The 22,819-nt window shown below is 45.6% G+C and overlaps 1 protein-coding gene across 1 annotated transcript in view; it reads left to right on the top strand.

The window, feature by feature from the left end:
- BAIAP3 (BAI1 associated protein 3) overlaps nucleotides 1–22,819 on the top strand; it is a 976,697-nt gene that overhangs the window by 895,138 nt on the left and 58,740 nt on the right. The window contains exons 25-27 of the mRNA XM_069209880.1: nucleotides 2,827–3,042; nucleotides 3,342–3,410; nucleotides 4,969–5,048. Of these exons, the coding sequence (XP_069065981.1) occupies nucleotides 2,827–3,042; nucleotides 3,342–3,410; nucleotides 4,969–5,048 (365 nt within the window). The remainder of the gene's footprint in view (nucleotides 1–2,826; nucleotides 3,043–3,341; nucleotides 3,411–4,968; nucleotides 5,049–22,819) is intronic.

Raw genomic sequence — 22,819 nt, 5'->3', positions numbered from 1 at the left:
CGTTAAACTATGATTTCTAATTGTCTTTCCTTCTCTATATTCTTTCTTAATAATTTGGTCAGTCTGGTGGGGGAAACTAGTTCTGTCTGGTCCCCAGAAATAAGTGCTGGTGCATGTGGGCCTGAAGTACCTGTTATCCCAATATGAGGTTAGGAAAGCAGCCCCCAGGAGCAGAGACAGCCATTTGCCTTCCTTTTTGATAAGGTCCCATCAGCAAGACTTTGTTCACCAGATCTACCCTAGAAACTAAGGTCCAGATTTAAGAAGGCCTTGCGCCTCCTTACACTAGCGTCTTTTTTTTTACGCTACTGTGGCTCAAGGCAAGTTTCGTCTCGACGCACCATATTTACAGTGGCACAATGCATTCATTGCGCCACTTTGCGCCCCTTTGCACCACATTAAGCCTGCGTCAGGCATGATCTATGCAAGGACGGCATTCCAGCATTAGGAGGCTCTCAAAAATGGTGCAGTGAAATCTTCAAGATTTAACTGCGCCATTTTTTATGTCATTTATAATGCCTGCTCAAGGGCAGGCATTAACATGACCCTCCCATTGCAATCAGTGGGCCTCCTGGCATTTTACTAGGCTAGCGTCAAAAAATGTTATGCTAGTATACCAAAGCACCACAGTAACGTCAAAAATGTTAACGCTATTATCGTAACTACTACCATGGTGCGCCTTATGTTAAATACAGCACAACCATGGTGTCAATAGGTGCCAGTAAGGGGGGTGCTGAAAAAGTGGCGCATCAGAGCTGATGCCCCCGTTTTTCGTAAATCTGGGCCTAATAGTTTCAATCACAGCTAGTAATCAGAATCTGTAAAAATGTAGGCAGAAAAGTATTTTATCTCAGCAAGCCTATTCTCTGTCAATAACTTTGGTTGATGGCGAAAACTATTTGCAGCTAACTTTATAGACCTTCTAGTTGGTGAAAATAGGCTTCATAAATTCTGTTTGAATGATATGACAGCAATTAGTGTAGCACAAAATATGCCAACTACTGTGTAAGGTGAGTGCTAATGAACTAAACTGCCCCACTTTACGACATGTAGGCCCTCATTATGTCCCTGGCGGTCTTCTGACCGCCAGGGTTAATGTGGCGGTATTACAGACAACAGGCTGGCGGTACATACTGCCACATTATGAGTGTGGTGAGTTGGCTGCAGCCAACCCACCACTTCTCCACTCATACTGCCATAGTGGTATAAGCCGCCGGGCCAGAGATGTCAATCTCCGACCCTGCAGCCCACAGAGTACTGCCGGTAGCATTATGAGCTGGCCTACTGCCATGGTTTCGGTGGCATTAGCAACGCCACGAAAACCATGGTGGTAGGCGGCTCCCCCAACCCCAACACTCACCTGACAACCCCCACCCCCCTCCATCCAAACAAACCCCCCACCCCCGATTCAAACATCCCCACCCCCTCCGACACACACATTCAACCCCCCACCCCCATAAACTCATGCACACATCACCCTCCCTCCTTCCCCCCACCCCCACTACAGTCACAGCGCCCCTCACCCCACACCCCCCTCCGGCCGCACACGCGCACATACACCCACACGGACCACATATACACTTTTTCACGTACACTGGCATACACGCATTCACTCTTTCTCTGGCATACACACATTCACATACGTCCAGACATACACACATTCTTAGACACACTGACATGCAGACATCCACTCACTTCACCATTCTTACACGCATTCATTCACACACATACAACCACACATACAACACAACGCACACAGACGCATTCACACACGCACTCACACACTCAGACACACAACACCCCCCACCCTCCCCTGTCGGACACCCGACTTACCTTGTCTGGCGAGGAGGTCGTCCGGCAGGGAAGGGGCACTGCTACCGCCAGCAGCGCTTCACCAGCAGAACACCGCCAGGCCGTATTTCTACTCAAAATACGGCTGGCGGCGTTCTACTGGCGGGGCAGTGCTGGTGTTAGCAGCGCCAGGTCACCAACAGTATGAACACTGCCGGATTTCCACCCTTATTGTGGCAGAAGTGGATGGTCGCCTGCGGATGGATGGTCTCCGCCACAGTGGTATGTTGGAGGCCGTCACTGCGGCAGTAGGCGATTACCACCGCCAAAGTTATAATTAGTGCTTAAAGTCTAAACTGTGTAACTAGAATTTGGCTAAGAGGCAAACGAGGAAATGTGTGCAATACTAGTAGGTTAATTTCTCCTGCAAATATAAGCCTAAAGTCTAGAACAGGGGTCTCCAAACTGGGGGTGGTGGGCACCCCATAGGATGGCCTCAAGTGATACCCGGGGGGGGGCACCAGGCTCTGGCCAAAAGAAGCATTATGCAGATAACAATGCTTTGTATTAAGCAGAAAACATTTATTGCATTTTTAAAAAGGTAACAGAACATAACTGCAATATATAAATAAGTCTAGACATATTTAAACATTGCCAACATAATAGATTAATTGTGAAAAATACTGAGGTGGGCGACAGGGGATACAGCATTAAAAATTTTGAAAACCACTGGTCTAGAGGGTTAGAAATTGCTTAAAGAGAGTGCTGCTGCAGTCCCTGCAGCGCAGAGGTGTCTGCGGTTCTTCTGGGGGTCCCCAAACCTATCAGGAGGGCCCCATTCAGCCCATGGCCAATGAATATTTGTGATTTATGAGAGACTCGGGGGCAACAAATCACATTCTGCGGGGGTTGGATGAGGGCATCATTTTGCATTACGCTACTGGTCCCCAGTTAACATTTTGTTAGCTTGTCCCCTCCAGCGTGTTGCGCCTGATAACTAGGAAAGGCTTAAACACTTCACATTTGCACTTTCAGCTGTGCGTCATCTTGAACAACATCGAGCACGTGCGGAAATTCCTGTCCAACCTGCTTAAGGATCTGGACTGGAAACCCCTGGAGACAACAGCGGAGGTGGCGCGCGGGCCGGACGGGAAGCAGCAGGTGCAGAGGGCGCTGAGCACCCAGCTGCAGAACATCGACATGGACATGCAGAGGGAGGCCAAGAACATGATAGCGCACCTGACAGAAAAGGTACGCGCGTGGCTGCCGCGGGCGCTCTCCTCTGACATACACGCAGGAGATCAGTTCTGACAGTGGAATAGAGCCAAAATGGAGGTGTCAGCAATCTAGCAAACGCTCTGCAATCAATTCTGACAAAAATGTTGTTTAAATACCAAAATACATCTGCTGTTTGGGAAATGTTTGACTTTTAATTAAGTACCACACAGCCCAGGTTTCTTCCTCGACTGGCTTCAAAAGATTTACTGAAAACGTGTGAAAACTGCTGTTCTCGGTATTGACTTGTTTTTTTGTTTGTTTTTTTTTAACAGATGATTGGGGATATAAAGAAATACATACAGCACATAAGCTTGTCACCCGACTCTCTGCAAAATGATGATGTAGGTTCTTTTTACTATGCTACATTTTCTACTCATGGCAATATTTTTGTTCCTTATAGCATTTTTTATGGCGATGATGGTGTTAAGATAAATACACCTGAAGGCCCAGTGCTTTGGCTAAGCTGTAGTTTTGTATCCATGCTTAGAAAAACACATGGAACTTTATAGGAAAGATAGTGTGTGGATCCGAAGCTAGACCTAGGGGCAATATCAGATCCGGAACTTTAAAACAGATGTTTTCTGTCACCAATCTCCACTGCTTGTACACTCATTCTGCATAGTTGACGAAAAGGAAAAGGAAATCTGGGAAGTTGGATTTACTTTTTATAAAAAGGTAGTATCGTCAGAGCCACTAGAATTATGAAGCAGGGGAGCACCAAATGATGTGGCAGGGTTTACTAAACTATGCGGCAAGGAAAAGCAAAATATGAGGCATAATGAGGCACATTTTTCAATACTATCACTTCATTATTTTGGAACTGTTACCCATGGTAACACTGCCTGGCCAAAGATTTCACATCATTGCCCCCAGTTTAACAATCAAATACAGGAAAAAACATCTGAAAGTTGACCAGTTAACATTTGTGAAGGATCTTTCTTTGTACGCAAATCAACAACTCCACGTTTTAATTAACTTTTGATCCGTTTGAGGTAGAAACAGATTTTTTGTTAAAACTGCAAATTATGCAGCATATGGTGGATTATGTGGCAAATCCATAATTATGCGAAAAAAGCAGCGACCGCTGAATCTCATAATTCCACTGGCTCTGAGTATAGAGAAATAGTATATAATAAAACTGAAAGCAACAAATGAAATATATATCAACGAAAAAACCTTTTGCTAGCTGACTGATTTTCTTTTGAGAAAAGCTTATTTGCAGGGAAATGTAGATATTTATAGTGGTACCTCAGTCTCACAGCTTCCTTGAATGTGAGTGTCACCAGAGCGGTCTTTATTATTAGTATAATTTCTGTGGGGCATCTGGATGTTGGCAGTGTTGCTGCAGCCTCACAGCTGCATTTTAGGTCCATTAAGGGGTCTCAAAGTTAAGAGTGCAGTTGCAGCAGGACCTCTTGCACTTGTGTATCATTCGTGAGGACTCCTAGAAGCTGACAAGTGTGAAGCAGCCTCTGAATCCATTCATATACCTATTGATGGGTGGTTTGCTCAACTGCCACCAAGGGAACACCCTCTTGATGAAAAGAAGGGAATGCAAAGAGCAGGGGAAAACTTTCAGTGCAAAAAACTGTTTTTTCTGGAAATTAAATTGTTTATCATGACTTTGCGCTGCTTTGTGTCACTTTTGTAAATTTGTGACTTTCTCTCTGTAGGTTATTGGTTGACGCTGTTTTAAAATTGAAATGTTATTTCTGAATGTATTTCGCATTTTACAATTGTATTCAGATCCATACTTCAGCCTGTATTTTTTCGAAAGTGATTGTGTAGGTTGGAGAACAGAACATACGTCAATCTGGGGCCATCATTTTTCAATTCACCCCCGGAAACAACAGGGCATCACTGGCGCAGGAAACACTAACGTGTACTTTATCTTTTTAGGCGGTGTCTCCTCTCATGAAATATCTTGACGACAGACTGATCATTTTGAGTGACTCACTGGTGAAGGAGAACCTCTACAGGTATGGCAAATGAATTCCTGATGTCTCAGGCGCTTACGGTCACTACTGGCTTCATGTCACTGAAGTAACTGATTAGCGCCGTCCATGATGCTACACATACATACAAGAGAAGTGAATGTATGAGTAACATACGAAAAGGAAAGGGGGCTCATTTACCCCATTCGCTCCCAAAGATGCTTGAAATAGATCAAACTGAAAGCATAATTTATCATGCAGAGAAGAATACCAAATAAAAACGTAATTCATCCTGCATGCAAGTTACTTATGGGACATATTTATCAAGCAGCGAGCAAGCCACCTTGCTGCGCTCCGTGAAAGAACAGGAATGCGCTATAATTAACATGGTATGGCACATTTGTGTCCTTTCTTTGAGCTGGCGGCCTTTTGAGTGCCTAGCGCCAGCACAGTCACCTTTGAGTCGTGGTGCAAGGGTACCTGTGTTGTAGGCAGCATTGTTTTTTTGCAAGAAGGGGCACCTTCCCACACAAAAAGAATCCTCATAGGCCCGTTTTTTCTAAGTGCCCTGCAGCATGCAGCACACTTAGAAAGAGAAAACAACGGGGAGAAATAAATATATTTTTCTTCGTTACGCCTCCCCTGGGGAGGTGTGGCATTTTGACGCATTCCCAGGTTTACCAGTGTTGGTAAATGTGGGAATGCACCTAATCCATGGGTGGATGTGTGGGAACACTCACACTCCACCCATGGAATGCCGCCCTGGGGCCAGTAGCTCAAGACAGGGATTTGCGCTGCATTATGTTACTCCAGTTTTATCAAGTCACTCAGGGGCACGCAAGATGGCTTTACGAGGCATGATAAATCTTTCTTTAATTTTGCATCAACCTTTTGCCCCCCCTCCACCCCCATTGTATGGCACAAGTGCGACGCAACAGTTTGATAAATATGCCCCTTAGTCTATTCTGCATGCAAAGAATGAAATAAAAAATGTGAAGCAGTCATTGCAGCCATTTTTCGCCTTTTGTCTCTTCATGCAGATTTAACTATTCTGCATGAGCGGATAATAGTTATGCACCACATTTAAAGCAAACCACATCTTTATGAAACAATGTGGTTTTCTAGTGCTTTTAAAGTGTGCTGGATATTTTCCACACCCTGCGCTGCTTTGTTAGTATTCAAGTGCATGTATTCGCTTTTTTTACATATGTTTTGTAGTGGTTTCAGCACTAATTCAAGCTTTCTTTATGGATATAATCTAGTCCCCTTAATTTTGTCTGTTCTCCAAGCTTTTTGTTGATTATCCCACCTAGCATCTGCACAAGTATGCCATACTTTCCTGATTTTCCCTCATATTTCTCCTTCTATGCGTTAGGTCTAGGAGCAGTGGTGTAACAAAACTTGAAGGGGCCTCCCTGAACACTATATTGAGATCCCCCCGAACTCATGCAGGAGCTCTCAGGCTAGAGTACTGTGCTGAGAGGGTCCCCTGGAGCTCGCCCACCCTGGCTCTGCAGGGGCTACAGGGGCCTTTCTTAGGCCACTGTTTAGGAGGTGGTTTCATCTCATACAGAATTTGTCTCAAATTTTGAATAATTTTCTAATTATATGTTACATAGCATCGAAATGCCAGTGCATTCTCTTTCTCAGTGATCTTGTGCCACTGCTCAAGCTAAAAACATCTGTGAAGCCCTGCGTTCGACACCATATAATGACCTGGCATACTTTTGGGAGGAGTCTCTACCCCCTCTCTAACTGGTATGAATGCATTTCCCTTCATCGGACTTCACAATGCTTTAAAGAATTTCATTTTTCAACCAAATTTAAAGTTTTCACAATCACTTTTCATTTAGAATTAGTAATTCTTTACGCACAATCCTCTGTTCAGCATTAACAACCAATACCAGCAAGACTCTCTGTGACGTAGTCCACTAATACCAGCTCAGGTTCTCACCAACTGACCTATACCAGTGCGGCACACTGTGATGTCAATCTCGCTCCTTCCAGTGGCTCACCCTCCTTTACAATTTCTCTCACAATAATTCTCTCACTCAAAATCTATATGCAAATACAATGCAAGTGATTTTTCACCAACAACTTTGTCTGCTCCTTTAAAGGTTCAGAGTAATCTATTACTTCAAAAATGGTTTAAAGCTACACTTTCCGTCCTACTCACACACTCAAATGAAATCCAACCAGTGGATTTCACTTGGATTGAGACAGTTTCTCCGTGCGCGCATTAGAATCACTTTACCAACCTCTCACAATCGCACAAAGGAAGGTCCCTTTCTGGTTGTACTGTCAAGGTCTCACAGACAGCACCACTAAACAGCAGACAAGAACAACAAGTGTTTTCTACACTTTCTCATATATCCTGGGAACTTAAGCCACGACAGACCCAATAACCATCTTGATTACGTAAGAAATTAAATGTGCAACCCTATCAATACTCACACATCCGCTGAGTTGTAATGACAGTGGAACTCCATCAATCCTCCAAACGAGTCACGGCCCTAGAATTATAGGCTGCGTTTGGACAATTGTATAATGGGACAACCTAATGCCCTTTTCCCCCAAGGGAACCATCCCTCTGCTACCAGATTTCATGGACCATTTTCTTAATGCTCTTAACTCGAGGTTGAAAATAGTTTTCCTTGCAAGAGGATTAACTAGGGAGTTAGGGAACAATCAGTCAGTATTTAATTACAGTGTAACTAATTTGGCCACACAATAAAAACCCAAATTGGAAATACAGTTAAAGGATTTTTTACCGATTAACACTTAGGTTAATGTAAACAAATCTCAAAAACATACTGTAAAAAAAGAGAATAGCAATTGTGTAGCCAAATCGTCTGAAGAAATTTGAACAAATTAGCATAAGACAAACCAAGAATTCAGTCACTGCAATGCAGAATATGAGGACAAGGATTTGATGCTCAGAAAGCAAACGATGGTCAGTGCTCTTACAAATTAGTGCAAGTTAAAAAGTGATCTAGCCAAGTTGAACTATGGGCAATTAGGGGTAATCTTCTAGATAGTCTAGACAATTTTGAAAATACAAATCTAACCAGAAAACATAAGAGCTAAAGGCATGGGAATTAGTAAGATAAGATGAAGAAATGAAGAGGAAGTTGTCAGCATTTCAGTAGTTCGGTCAAGAGTCTTCTTAGAAAGTTAAGTGCAAGTCTAAGCAACGCTCAATGAAGCATGAGGACAAATGGAAATTCAGAGGTCTGTACCTCTCAAAGTCCAAGGGAATCTTTTCTACAATCAGTGTAAGACCTAGCTAATACTATTAAAACCCATCAGGTAACAGCCTCCATTTCCCCATCATGTGCGCCATTGTATTCTACTGTTCCACATTGTAACTTGCAACATCACTTTGCGCTCCCAGAGCAGTCCTGAGAACATTGCTGTCCTTGGACCTCTGAACACCATTTGCAAAATGTATGAATAAGGAACAGTCATGTCTTTTTCCGTCTTTCGATTTACTGTACCTCGTGTAAGTCCTTTCTGATACCCAGGAGGTTCCTAGATGTTGTGTGAGACAAGGACTCTCTGAAGTACCCGGCCTGCTAATATATGTTAGCAACTCAGGAGATCAGAAGTATATCTATCATCTGGAAGACCCAACACATTGTGTTCGGAGAGGTTGTTTCATGGCTAAGAATCAAGAGTTAATGTTCTTACAAGAATACACCTGCACACTTTATTTTCAGTCCCCTTATGATGAGATGTAGTTCTCCTACCATTGTGGTATACCAATGTCAGTGCCCTCCCTTGTGACTTAATACTCAGTTCCTTCATTTATTTTTATTATAGTGTGCTTCTGGGATGTCACCCTCTGATCCTGGGTGCATGTACAAATGTTATATAGATAATGGACCCAGAACTGGATCGTTTTCCCCCACAGGCACCACTGTTATAGTCCCTAGTGATTTCTGTAAGTAAACAACGTTTTATAGAGATGATGACACTCCTGACGAAAGATCATTTAAAGGTCCGAAATGCTCTGGGAATGGACACAGAGCTCATTAAGGATGAAATCACTGTATGTGTATGAAATTATTGGAAAATAAACAACGAAGAATATGGACCAAAAGTGAAATGTTTTTTATGATTAGATATTATGGGATTAATCATATATAAGTGAACATTAAATAGGAAACCCAGGGGAGGGTGTGGTGATAGTGGGGGAAACAGCCCAGTTCTGGGTCCATCATCTACATAACTTTCTCCTACCATCATTCATTGTTGAATCTTTTGCTTTAGAATTTCCTCTGTTATGTTTATATGCCATTCTGTTAGGATTTGGCCAGCAGGTGTGCAATGGTAAGGCTTATAGGCTTATTTACAGGGCTTACTTGTTGCCAGGACATTGAGAGAGGCTTGCTGGTAAAGCATGTCGTACACTAGAATATTGAGAGGGGCAAAGAAGTGCTCTGCACTACTTTGCATCAAGGAGTAGTTCTATGGATAGTACATGGGTGTTGCCAAGCAACCACCAATGAGGTTTGATGCAAATGCCTATCTACTAACAGTTTTAAACAGTGATCTCCTCCAAAACCTTACTCCTCTTCAAGGCAGGTGGAACAGTGGAGAAATGTTAGTCTCCATACTTTTCAAACTTTGCAAATGTGCTGCATTCTACAGGACACACACAACATGGCAAACGTTTTCAAGCATTGTTTACAAAACCTGAGCTTGACAGAATGCATACACCCATGCATTATGGTGTAAGGGTGTGTGCGTTGGACAAAGGCAGCCTAATGTGCTCCAGTGCTAAGGGACAGAAAACAGTGCCAATATCTTAGAAGATATTGTGTTCTTTTTCACACTCCCTTTGACACAACGAAGCACAGCCAGTGTTACACTACAGTTCTTTAAACTGAACTCTGACATATTCTTTAGAAAAGCTAAACGTAAGGGGGATCTTGCTGGACCAGGAGAAAGCAGACAGTTGTCACCATCAGCCTGCGAAAGCAGAAGAGCAAGAGGACATGCAGAGAAGGCCCAGGAGAAATGAGGAATGCCAACAACAGCAAATTCTTTGGACATCACATTAAACAACAATTTACACATGGATACCCATAATAAAAGGCTAGAAAAAGTGCCCTTGTTGAATTGAGAAATCTTAGCACTATGAAGCCCTTTCTCCAGAATCTCCAGAAAGATTATTTCAGACTTAAAAATCAGACCCTTATTATTTCACATATTTCCTACAGAATCTCTCTCCTAATGAATGCTGTCTTCAATGCAGCAGCAAGACTTATCACTGCTCTGAGCAGGCATTAAAAATGACAGGGAAAAATGGTGCAGTGAAACTTTGTAACTTTCACTGCACCATGTTTTCAGGCCTCCCTGCATGGGAATGCCCCTCCTCTATACATTATGCCTGGCTCAGGCATAATGTTGCACAAGGGTTTACAAAGTGGCGCAGTGAAGGCATTGCGCCACTTTAAATACAGCACAGGAGAAAGGCCTCCTTAAGGCCACCTTAGCATAAAACAAATAATGCTAGGGCGGCACAATTAGGCACAAGGGGATGGAAATATGTCCCACAGTCTCTAACATGGAAGCCTGGCGAGTAGGTAGGAATTGGCACACGGAGGATGAAACGTTCCTCAGTCAAGCAAATAGAGCAAAATGAGTATCATTTTGCAATAAAAGGGCACAGGGAGTAGTCATCAAGGGAGAGACAGAATAAAACAGCTGACCGAGAGCCATACCTTGGAAGGTAACTGGCAGGGGACAGCGTGTATTGTGCTGAGGGAGCCTCCTGGAGCTCAGCGGCTCCCCCACACTGCAGGGCTGTGGGACTAATGTTACGCCACTGGTTGAATGGAGATAACCAAAGAGGCAAAAAGAAAACGGTTTCATTTGAGCAGTTTGTCATTGGTAACTCAACTGCTGGCAGACTGGGAATGGGTCCTGTCAAAGACAATAGGAAGCTCCGTCCCCTTTACATAGTGACCAACTCCTTCATACATTATCATGGTATCAACGAGTTAACACCCGCAACTGACATCAGTATCTGAGTGCTAAACACTGGACATTTGCTGTATTAGTTTGGTATCCTGTCATCAGTAATTATTATTTCATAACTTGCTCAATTTATTTTGGTAAATTTGCAAGGCCCCTATTGTGATGATTGCGCTGGTTCAGAGCCAAGGGACTGGTTTTCTGCGCCTGCAGTGTGTAACGTGAATTCATTTTACCTGATATTTCTCCAAGTTGGGGCTTAATTTTCAAACAACAGGTCGGAAACAGTGAGCAGGGTTTGTCTCTTTCTGTGTCTGAAATGTGCTGTCTAAAATAATGCACTAAGGGGCATATTTATAATCCCCTAGCACCACCTTGTGCCATATTAGCATAATTATTTTTGATGTTAAAGTGACCCAACGAGGGGACGTGGCCAGCAAGATGGCCGACCAGCAGCACTAGAGGAGTGCTCCCGGCCCTGGATTCGGCATCCTCCACGATCCTGCTGCCCTGGGCCCCCGCAAACCCGGCAGACTGGTCCTGGAGACCCCTGGAGCGGAGGGGAGAGCGAGGGGAGCACCAACAACTGGCGTAAGGCGTCGCGATTGCGCCACGGGGGAGCGCGTGTTAAGGGCACCTGACCCCAGGATGTCGGCCGCGATCACTGGCGCGTTTTGAAAATCAGTCAAAGTCGACTGATTGAAGCAGTAGTGAGGCGCAATCTAGGGGGACCGACTCTGTCGGGGGGCCTTCAAGGTATAGACTCAGTGGTGCCTTGGCGCCGCACCCCCCGGTACCACCCCCTCCCCCTGCATGAAGCTGGAGGTGGCCCCTCTCACAGGCCTGGAGGCCCATCATGGTGAATTGGATGTTGCAGGGTGTTGGTCGTTGGCCAGCTGAGGAGGGCGCTTTGGCTGCCAGAGACGTACGGAGCTGCACTGAACGTACAAAGGTAGCTGGGGACTGTCGCTGAGCTAGTTCTGGGGGGTACCCCTTCTGCGGCGGTGTTTCAATTGGGTGGCCCTGTGTCGTCCGCCTCCTGGAGTGCAGGACTGGCTGGTTGTGAGATGGCCACATTGAGCTGAGAACGATGCCTGCGCTACTACTGCCTGTGTCAGTGTTTGCCCTGAAGTGGTCTGGTGAGGGTCCGGCAGTTGGGGACCAGGCGGTGGTGCGTGGCAAGGGCACGGAGTTTGACCACTAGAACTGCGCCTGGTAGTGTGGTGCAAGGCATTGGCAGTATTCACTTGTAGCAGGTGCCTCATCAAGTGCGCACCATGGGCAAAGACAGAGCAAATAAGGGAACGTAGCAAACACGAATGGATCAATACACAGCGCAGAGGGCAGGAGCAAGTCTGCAAAAAGATCCCCCTGGCCCCTTGGAGAAGGGAGCAGATCCCACTGGGGCGCAAATCCTGGCTGCTATTTAGTCATCTAGCAGGGCTGCGCAAACTCAGATTTCAGCCATAGCGGTAGATGTCAACCTGCTGAGAGCCGATTTGAGGGTAGTGGCGGAACGATCGCTGGCCACTGAGCAACAAGTGACATGCATACAGTCTGATGTGGACACGCTGAAGGCCTTGGTGGCCATCCTCGAAGCTAAAACGCGCAAACCGTAAGCGCTTGTCGAGGATGCGGAGGGTAGGGCGAGATGCTGTAACCTCCGTATAGTGGGCTTCCCCGAAGGAGTAGAGGGGGCAAATGTTGAGGCATTCATAGAGGATTGGATCCATAAATCATTGCCTGATGCCCCCTTGTCGGCTGTGTTTGTGGTGGAGCATGCACACAGGGCCTTAGCACCGCCGCCGCCGCCGGGAACACCTTTGTGAACGATCATAGCCAAGGTCCTTAACTATAGAGATCATGACGCAATCTTGCAGGAGGTGCGCAAACATGGAGATCCTACATTTGAAAATCAAACTATCCATTTTTTTTCCTGACTACACCAGGGCGGTGCAGCTCCAACGACAGTCATATGCTCGTGTTAAACGTAAGCTAAAAGACCTGGGCTATACTTATATGTTGTTGTATCCAGCCAAGTTGAAGGTTCTTCATGCGGGCCGCTCACATTTCTTTCAATCTCCTGAAGCAGCGTGGGACTGGTTGGAGCGGAATAATGGGACAGGAATGCCTGGAGAGTGGTGGGAGACTCCGAGAGACAGCGGAAGTGCGTACTGCAGCACGCAGAAGTACCAGACGCCATTGTAACGGCCGTGGAGGCTGAGTGATTGTGCGCTCGGACGGTACTCTAAGTCTTCAGCGTAGGAGACAGGACCATGAGGAGGCTAAACTGTTGGTACAAACTGTCACGTCGGTGGCGTCGTCGCGCTCTGGATCCCCCTGTGTCGTGAGTGGTTTGTCTCCAGAAGGGGAAGCTGAGGTCACCTGAATGATTCATTGGAACTTCCGTTATGGTTGGAGTCAAGTACTTTGGTTCTGAGTCGATGCTCGGGGTATTCCCTCTGTTGGCTCTCCTCTGGCCCTCTAGCCCTTTTTCTCTCCTGTCTACTGCTGCCTTTAGGTGCTGGGGATGCGGGGGTCCCGGTTGGCGGTTGGTCTGGGGCTGTGGCAGAGTGGTGGGCCTGTGATACCCCCTGTTGTTAGTTTACTTTTTGGAAACAGTGTGTGTGTGTGTGTGCGGACCAGACGATTGGTGTGTGTTGGGAGTGTTGCAGTGTAGTCCGGACCTGAACCTGGCGATCGAGCGGGAGCGGCGATTGTTCCCCACTTCTGGGCACTAGAAGTGATAGCGGGGCACACACACGGTTGGGAAGACACTAATTGTGGTTGGTGTTTACCCGGAGTGGGATGGGGGAGTCTTATGAAGGTTCTAGTTGGTATTGGTATTCTGTTTTTGACACTGTGAGCACTGTGGGCATTCTTCTGCTGAGAAGGCATCGGATCATCTGGTTGCGCGTGCGCCGTGCCGGGGGTGGTGTTGGTGGGGCTGAATGTGGGTGGGGAGGGGGCGGTTGAGCACTGTAGTGGACCAGGTGGAGTGGAAGAGAATATGGTGGGTACCCTGATGCGCATAGTTACATGGAATCTTAGAGGATTGAATTCCTATGTGAAGCGCTACAGAGTACACACATACCTTAAGTGGCTTGGCGTACATATTGCTGTCCTACAAGAGACTCATTTGATAGAAAATGAAGCGCAAAAAGTGCGGAAAAAGTGGAGGGGGCAGTTTTATTTGGCGACCTATTCCTCCTAGGCTAGGGGGGTCTCGTTTTGGATTTCTCCCAGGACTCCCTTTATTCTAAGAAGTCTGAAAGCGGATGTGCAAGGCCGATACATATTCTTACAAGGGGTATTAGATAGCCGGTATCTCGTGTCTGTTGAATGTTTATGCCCCTAACACTGATGATTCAGGGTTCTATCATCAGCTCCAACAGGAATTAATATCTTACACTGGGATGCCCATTTTATGGGCTGGTGATTTTAATTGTGTCCTGGACAGAATCATAGATAGGGACCCGCCAAAGATGAACACTAAGTGGCATATGACTGCCAAATTGCAGAATGATATGAGGAATTTACACTTTTTGGATGTGTGGAGAGAGATGTACACCACCTCTAGAATATTTTCGTGTTACACGCCCACCCATGGGGCTTACAGCCACCTGGATAGATTTCTCTTTGACAATGACGGATCACTTGACGACCGCTGTGTTGTTTATCAGGTCCGGTTCTTATCGGACCATGCCCCTCTCCTTTTGGAATGTGAAACACACATACCCAAGCCTGCGATCCCCCTGTGGCGTCTTCGGCCTGACCTACTAGGTGATCCCGAATAAAAACAAGACCTTCAAGGTGTGCTGAATAGTTATTTTAGTACAAATTGGGGTATGGCTATGGCCGAGGCATCGAATGGGAGGCATTGAAAGTAGTTTTCAGAGGTGAAAGCCTCAGTGAAACGTATGGTATCAGGCAGCGCTTGGACCAGGAGCTTACGCAGCAGGAGGACGTATTGGCAGCCTTACAGCGCCAAGTAGATAACGGTGACGCGTCCAAGTCGGATTGCCTTGAGGTGCGTGGCAGAATTGTAGACCTCTGGGATAGACTGGATAATTATGTACACCGGAATTATAGGCAGCGGCTGTTTCAGGAAGGGTACCGCTCGGGCGTATGTTGGCTTGGCTCCTCCGGCGGGAGCATCCCATTCCTATCATCCAGATGCTCCGCGGTCCTTCTGGAGAAAAGATTTTAGGACAGCTGCGGGTGAATTCGCACCTGCGAGAGCACAAGCGGACTGTTTACGCCACACCATGTGGTATAGGTGTGACCCAGATACGGAGGTACTTGGATGGTCTCCGGATGCCTCGCCTTACGGAGGCCCAGACGGTGGAATTGGAGGGGGAGGTGTCCTTGGACGACCTGGTGGAGGCGTTGGGAGAAATGGCGTCCGGGAAAGTGCCTGGTCCAGACAAGCTACCAGTCAAATTTTACCAAACTTATCCCTCTGTGATTCTGCTGTGACTGTTGGAAATGCTTCATGAGGCATGTAGTGAGGGCCTTCTCCCATAGAATATGCGGGAAGCACTGATAGTCATGCTACCAAAACCTGGGAAGGCGGCAGACGACCCGGGCTCCTATAGACCGTTATCCATGCTAAATGTGGATGTTTAATTATTAGCTAAGGTTTTGGCCTCTTGTTTGAGTCGAGTGGTGACACATTTAGTACAGGGAGATCAATGCAGGTTTATACCGGGGAGGGGGAGTCATGTGAATATACGGTGCTTAACACATATACTACACGAGACTCATGGCTCCACGTTTCCCGCAGCCCTGGTGGCTCTTGATATGGAGAAAGCATTTGACACCTTATCCTGGGAATACTTATGGGAGGTGATACATAGGATATGTATGGGCCCCGTCTTTCTGTCCTGGGTGTGTATTTTCTATAAAGCGCATCGGGCGAGAGTGTGTATGGGGGCGATAGTGTCAGAGTCCGTTACTATTGAACGAGGCACACGGCAGGGGTGCCCCTTGTCGCCACTTCTGTTCGCATTGGCTATGGAGCCTCTGGCCATACAACTATGGTCTGGGCTGGATAGGTGGGGCATTCATGTGGGGACAAGAACGCATGCCACTCTCAGAATGTCAGCCATCATCCAACTGACCTTTTTGGCTATTGTGGGGAAAGATAAAGGATAAAAAGTTTTTTTCAGTGCAATCAATAACTTATTGGCCCCAGCCTGTCTAAAGTCTGCAGTGAGTGCTTTGTATACCGTAATACAGCCCACTACACACCATTTTGGATGGTGTGGGAAGGCAGGGTAGTGTACTGTTCTAATTGGTTTTCCTGTTGCACGCAACTGTAACACCATTAATGTAACACCTTCCGGGGTAAACATTTGTTCACACACATTCACGCTCCGCACATTAGAAACACATTTACATGAAACCAAACATAGAAACATGGCTAGCTTACCTGTGAGTTCCTTCTGGGATAGGTATGTATTGTACTGTCAGGATTTGAACAGGCTTAGTACCACAGTGCACTGAGGGGGGATCAACAGCCTAATACCCTTAATAGTTTACATACCAAAGGCATGTTCTTCCACAGAGATAACATACCATGGCTCAAGGCATACAGAAATCGCTGAAAGAACCAAATTGATCATCCAGTAGGCCAAGCCTGCAGGAGCTAGTTCCAACAGAAAATTCAGAATGTGGGCTACATCCGTCACGGGACCCAAAACCCGTTATATGCACCAACGAGTCCACCTGTGCTAAGCCAAACAATACTGCTTATAGATGGAATAAACCCATGCTCTTCTAATGAGGCTTGCATCCGGTCTTGAGCAACTGGCATGGGACTTGATCACCACATCCAGGGCTGACCCAAAGATGGCATTTCCATTCCAGGCCATTATGTGGTCAAGAAACCATTGCATCTCCAACTTGGCCTCTGAGGACAGGGTCACCAAGGCTCTGTAGCTCTTTGTGGAGAAAACCAGCTTTCAGTCTCTGAAGAGCTCTGTGATGAAGGGGACCCAGGAAGATCGCCTGAATTCAACATGCTCAAAGACCGACAATCCTGGCCAGATAGCGCAGAGATACATGCTCCTTTGAAATTGTGTGCCTCAATTCTTTTCCATATTAAGGATAACTTCTTGTGTGGAAGTTTCAGAGTTTGTTGGACTGAGTCTGTGATGAAACCCAGGAAAGACATTGACTGGGGGAGAGGGAATTCTTATTTTTTACTCGTTGATAAAAAAAAAAAGCCCAATTTGTTCAAAACAGACTGTGCCAAGGCCAGGTGTTGAAGAAGTATTGACTAATCGTGATGCAGCAAAAGAATATTGTCTAGGTAAATTATCAGCCAGACCCTCATGGAACACAAGAATTCCACTACCGTCCTCAACACCTTGGTGAAGTACCAAGTGGCAGAGGAGAGGCCCAATATGAGTGTTGCAGACTTGAACACCTGGCCGTTCCATGTGAACTGCAGGACAAGGTGATTGGGTGGTGGGTAGATTGGGCTGGTGAGGTGAAGTAAGCCTCTTGAAGGTCCAATCTGACAATCCAGTCATTCCATAAAAGAATATCTCTCAAAAGATGAAGGCCTTCCATTTTAAAGTGTTGGTACACCAGCCATTGGTTGAACTCTCTCAGATTGATTACCGGATGAAAGCCTTAGCCTTTCTTTTCTACTAGACATGGATAGCTGAGAAACCCTATGGCATGTTGGACCGAAGGGACAATTGCTCCTATGTGGAGAGGAGTTCAACTCCTGGGAGATGAGAGACCTATTCTCCAGCGATAGAAATATAGGTTTGGGTTATCTGTTTTAGACAAGGGTAAAAACCTGAAAATGTCTGTAAGACCCAAGTGCCCCCTGTGATGTTTTCCAATTCTGGAGAAAGAGCCAGCTGCCCCTCTACCTTTGATGAGGAATAAGGGGGTAGTCCGTACTTGAGCATCCACCTTGGACGTTTGCAGTTCCTTGGAAACTGCCTCTGCCGCTGCAGGCCGAGGTTGGGGAAAAAAAATACTGAAGTGGCACTGGTCCTGGAATTGGTTGTTGAACTGGCAATTAGCTGGTGACCTCTGGGAGCCTGTGGAGTTTGGCAGCTGAAAGAATGCCCAGTGCCTCTGCCAGCCCCCCCAAAAGCTTATTGAAGGCTTGCTTCATGGGCTGCTGGAGTTTGTTCACTGAGTAGAAGGTCATAATGAATTTGCTCAGTTCCATTATAAACAGCTCCCAGACGAGGCTCCATCCGCAGCTGGTCCTGCTTCAGAGGTAGTATCCAAAATTTTAGCTAGGGGCCATAAAATATCTAACAACTTGTATTGGCATGCCTCCCAGGAGTGATCAATACCCCTTTGAGGGTCTTTAATGAACTCAGTTACGAAAGTGCCCATTTTGCCATTGATCTCCAGTATTAGATCAAATTTACTATCAAGGCAGGGGCGTGGGCACTCTGCCGTAAGAAGGCCTTTAACTTCTTTGTCCAAGGGTTTCCGAACTCAGTTAGCCACATACTGGGCTACTTTACTCACTAGAGTCCATTCTGAAGAGCATGGGTAGTAAATAGATACATGCCACTAGACCAGATTCAGGTGGGAGACTCCCGATTAGTGAAACCAAAACTGGCTTTATTTTGGCTGTCTCCCTCCTAAATTAGTCTCAGCTTTAATAGAAGTTAATTGGAGAAATATATTCTCCCTTTTTTTTTTTTTTTTTTAATATCTCCTCCTTCCCTCTTCTAAAATGTTGGCATGTATGTAAATGTCATTAGGATCCAACATGCCTTTGGTTTCTATTGCCCTCATCTTTCCCTCGCTAAGGGACAACTCCAAGCAGGGACATTTTGGACTGATCTTCAGTCTCCAAGGTCTACTGGGCCCTGGTTCGTTATTGGAATCATCTCGGTCTGGGTCACTATATTCTTTCCCATCATCCTGGTTCTCACAGAGAGAAATCTGGTCATTGTCTAACAGGTGTTATCCCAGGATTGAGGGGATCTGAAGGATCCACTGAGGCATTGGCTCTGTGTTTCAAGAACGTATCAGAAAGAAGGGAGGAAAAGACTGGGCCATGTTTTGTTGGGGTGCCAGAGGTGCCTCTTGATGTACAAGTGGTGTCCAGGCGATTACATCTTCTATCAATAGTGGATTCATGCTGTGTTGCAAAGCCACTATCTGCAGTTTCCTGCTCAAAAGCTGTAGTGCCAGGGACATGGCTCTCTGAAGGGTGGCGTCCACCGCATCCACAAGCGTCTCCTCAAGAGGGAAGTTTATCTGCTCCACGCTTGTCTCCTCTAAACTCCCCTCTCTTCCAGTTCCTGTCATGTATATTCAGGAGCTCCTAGATTTATACTGGCAGAGTTGATCAAATAATATTAATATTATTAATAATCTTGATGACCTGTATGCGCCCACACAGTTGCAGTGGAAAATTAGTCGTCTGACTGGGCTTGCTAGACCTCAGCAATATAGCAGAAGCTTCCTGTTCCATAGAGCTTATGAAGGAAAAGGATGGCCTTGCACGAGGGTGCGTAGCCCTAACTCGAGGACATATGCCTAAAACAAAAGGGAAAGTTTCAAAAAACGCAAAAAAAACATGTGAAGCTGCTTTGAGTTTGAAACCGGCACCGCCTGCCTCTCCAAAATGAAGAGAGATGAAACATGGATGCGAGCGTCTTCCAGTGATTAGCAACCCCCTATGTGCGGACTAAGGTCTGCACCCTGCCAACTCCGCCCACTGCCGGCGGAAATCCACGGGGAGGGTCTCAGAATCTCGAAGAAGGTCTCCTTCTGCTGAAGAGGAATAGGTGGCCTGTTTGCAAGGTGCCACGTGTGAGAATCCCCATATGACAGGATTCCCTCCCCTCGCACACTGTGTACCCGATCGAAGTGTCCAAGAAAGAAACCCAGCCAGGCCAGCAAAGATCACACAGTGTGTAAAGACAGTAACAGTTGAAACTACTCAAGAGTTGGCTCTTTCCTTAATAACCACCCTATTCAAACAACTATGGACTGCATATGCCTATGTTGATAAATATATTTTTTTTCAGATTATGTGTATATTTCTTGTTATGTATAGTTCTTTAGAAAATATGTATCGCTACTATGTCATAACGAATACACACACACACTCTTTAAACCTGTTTAAGTATATTTTACCCATGGTTCTAATTATGTATTGTATGTGCATATGTGTGTGTATTCATGTGTGTTTGTATGTATGTGTGTATGTATATGTATGTATGTATGTGTATATGTTGTTTCTGTGCTTGGCATGATCGTGGGTCATTGCATGGCTCCTGGGTGGGTTGTTATACTAGATATCTATGAATTCCTGCTCTCATCTTATCACACTTATCTCCCCATCATCATATGGCATGTCTCTATCAAACTATCCTCCATTCTCACTCTGACTCATCCCAAATCCTTTCTACTACTTTAATCTCCTAAATAACTCTGCCTAAGGTCTTCCCTCCGCTTCCACATCTAACTCACCAAACCTCACTCTACTACCGTGACCTCCCACACAACCCTACTAAATTCTCCTGCATTTATCTCACCCTGCTACTATGCTCTCCCTAACACTTCCACATACTCTTCCCTCCTCCATCCCCCCTTTACTCACCCAAGCCTTTGGGTTGAGTAAATGAAGGATATACTCCCAATTAACACTTCTGGATTTCTTTCCTTCTCCACCCCTCTATTACTCAAGTCAATCTAACTAACAAACTCTCTAATCCGAGGCTCAAATTAACTCATAATAATACTAAAACTGTACTCATTATTTCCTGATACTAATCCATCACTAATTCTTGTTGGGTTCCAGAGTAGCGTGCTACTCACCGAAAAGCGCTTTGACGCCGCATCAGGGGTAGTAAGCGCTATATAATTACGATTACAATACAATACAATACAATATAATATCACTGTATGCAGATGATGCCCTGGTGTATGTCACAGACCTGGAGCAAGCGATCCCACTCTTGTTGGGTATGATGGACATTTTTGGGCAGGTGTCGGGCCTCCGAATCAATTGGCACAAAACTGTATTATTCCCGATGGCAGGTCTGTCGACGTTGGCGGTGCTAGAGCTACCCTGTTTGGGGCTGTCCATAGGAAGAGGTTAATTACGTTAAAGGACAAACCTGCCATATCAATTCCTGTGCAATAGAGGCTGCTTGCTGTTCAGGAAGAATCTTTGTTTGTGTGAAGTTTATTCTTCTTTCATTTTCAGTCACTTCGAATTGAGCAGCCCTGACAGGGACCCCTCCTCACGTCACACAGCATGGCGGGGGAGCTTCTGCACGGCGCTGCTTATCAGTCCCGAGTGAGCTAATTGCTGACTGTAAACACAAAAAAGGTTTTGTGATGTGTGCTGTCTCCCTGACAGCTAATGTGTTTAACTTCGTGTCAAATCAGCCTCTGTGTATGTGCTGCAAGGATAACTCTAGCTGCACTCAAAAAAGCAAATATAACAAACATAATGAAGAGGTCTTTATAAATGAAAGATAATGGCACTGAAATATGTCTGTCTGTGAAAGATATGCCGAAAGAATGAAGAGTAAATGTCAAATATGCTTTTATAGTGCCTAGAAAAACAAAACCTTCCACCAGCAGCTTCCTATGTAACTGTATAACTCAAGCAGCACGTAGATAGACACCAATAACGCAGATAAACTCATTAGCTGCCAGGGAGACAGCACACACCTTATAAACGTTTTTTGTCATTCTAATGAATTTCACTTCAGACCGAGAAACAATGCAGCACCTGCCTCAGGGAAGCACTTCTGCTCAAAATGAGTCCAAGCTGTTTGAGGTAGCAGGGAGTGCCTTCCTGTCAGGGCTGTTCATTGCAAAGTGAATGGAAAATGAAAGGAGCATAACCTCTTGGGAAACAAAGGTTTAAGAGGCAGTCTACATTCTGAACAGCTGACAGACTCAATTACAGAGTAATTAAAATATCTGGTTTGGTCTTAAGGTTGGTAAGCCCTGTCTAACACATGCTGAAAACATGAAAACCCTGTATAACCAACCCCTTTAGCAGTTGACTGATGTACTAGTTCAAACAATATGCTAGGGATGCCCAATGTACCCAGCTCCATCCTCTCCTCCCTAATCCGCACCGCAATAGAAAGGCTGAGGACCAGCAGAGACCAGGCTGTATTACCTTCACTTGCAGTTCATCTGAAGGTATGAAGATATAGAGATGCCTTTGAGAGCAGCAGTCAGCTAGCAGATGGAAAGGGAGGAGCAGTCAAGGAGAGCAGAGTTAGTGAGTGATGCCATATAGAGCATGCGGGAAAATAACGGGGAAGCTATTTAAAGGCAAATAAGAAGAGTGTTGGGGTAAAATACAAATAATACTGCTGCCAATACCCAACCAGGGAGGAAGTGGGTAGTATAAATGAGAGATGCACAGACGATGAGGTTAAAACAGTAATACATTAATAGAGATAACTCAGATCGGCTAAGATCAATGTAAGAAAGAGAAGAATACAGCATAGAACAATATGGATGATGGCTGTTGTGCTTGACTTCATCATTAAACAGTGTTCCTTAAAGCTGGGTAAAAATGGAGGCTGTGTGTAAGGGAAGCACCTTGGTAAATCCTTAACCTTACAAAACTTAGGGGCAAAGTTGCGAGCCCCTTTGTGTCGCTCTTGCACCACGCAGTGTGGTGCAAGAGCAATGCAATTGAAAACTTCGATTTATGAAGCCACGCATTCCACCTCGCTTGGCCCTGACTGGCTTCGTAAATCTCAAGTGATGCAAAGCAGCGCAAATTGCTGCGTAACATTACTCTGAGCCAGGGAGGCGTTTCCATGGTGGTGCATGGGGGCCATGTAACATCCATGGAT

The sequence above is a fragment of the Pleurodeles waltl genome, chromosome 10 (genome assembly GCF_031143425.1).
Source record: "Pleurodeles waltl isolate 20211129_DDA chromosome 10, aPleWal1.hap1.20221129, whole genome shotgun sequence".
Lineage (NCBI taxonomy): Eukaryota > Metazoa > Chordata > Amphibia > Caudata > Salamandridae > Pleurodeles > Pleurodeles waltl.
Note: the sequence above shows the minus strand (reverse complement) of the source record. Positions and strands in the feature narration are given on the sequence as shown.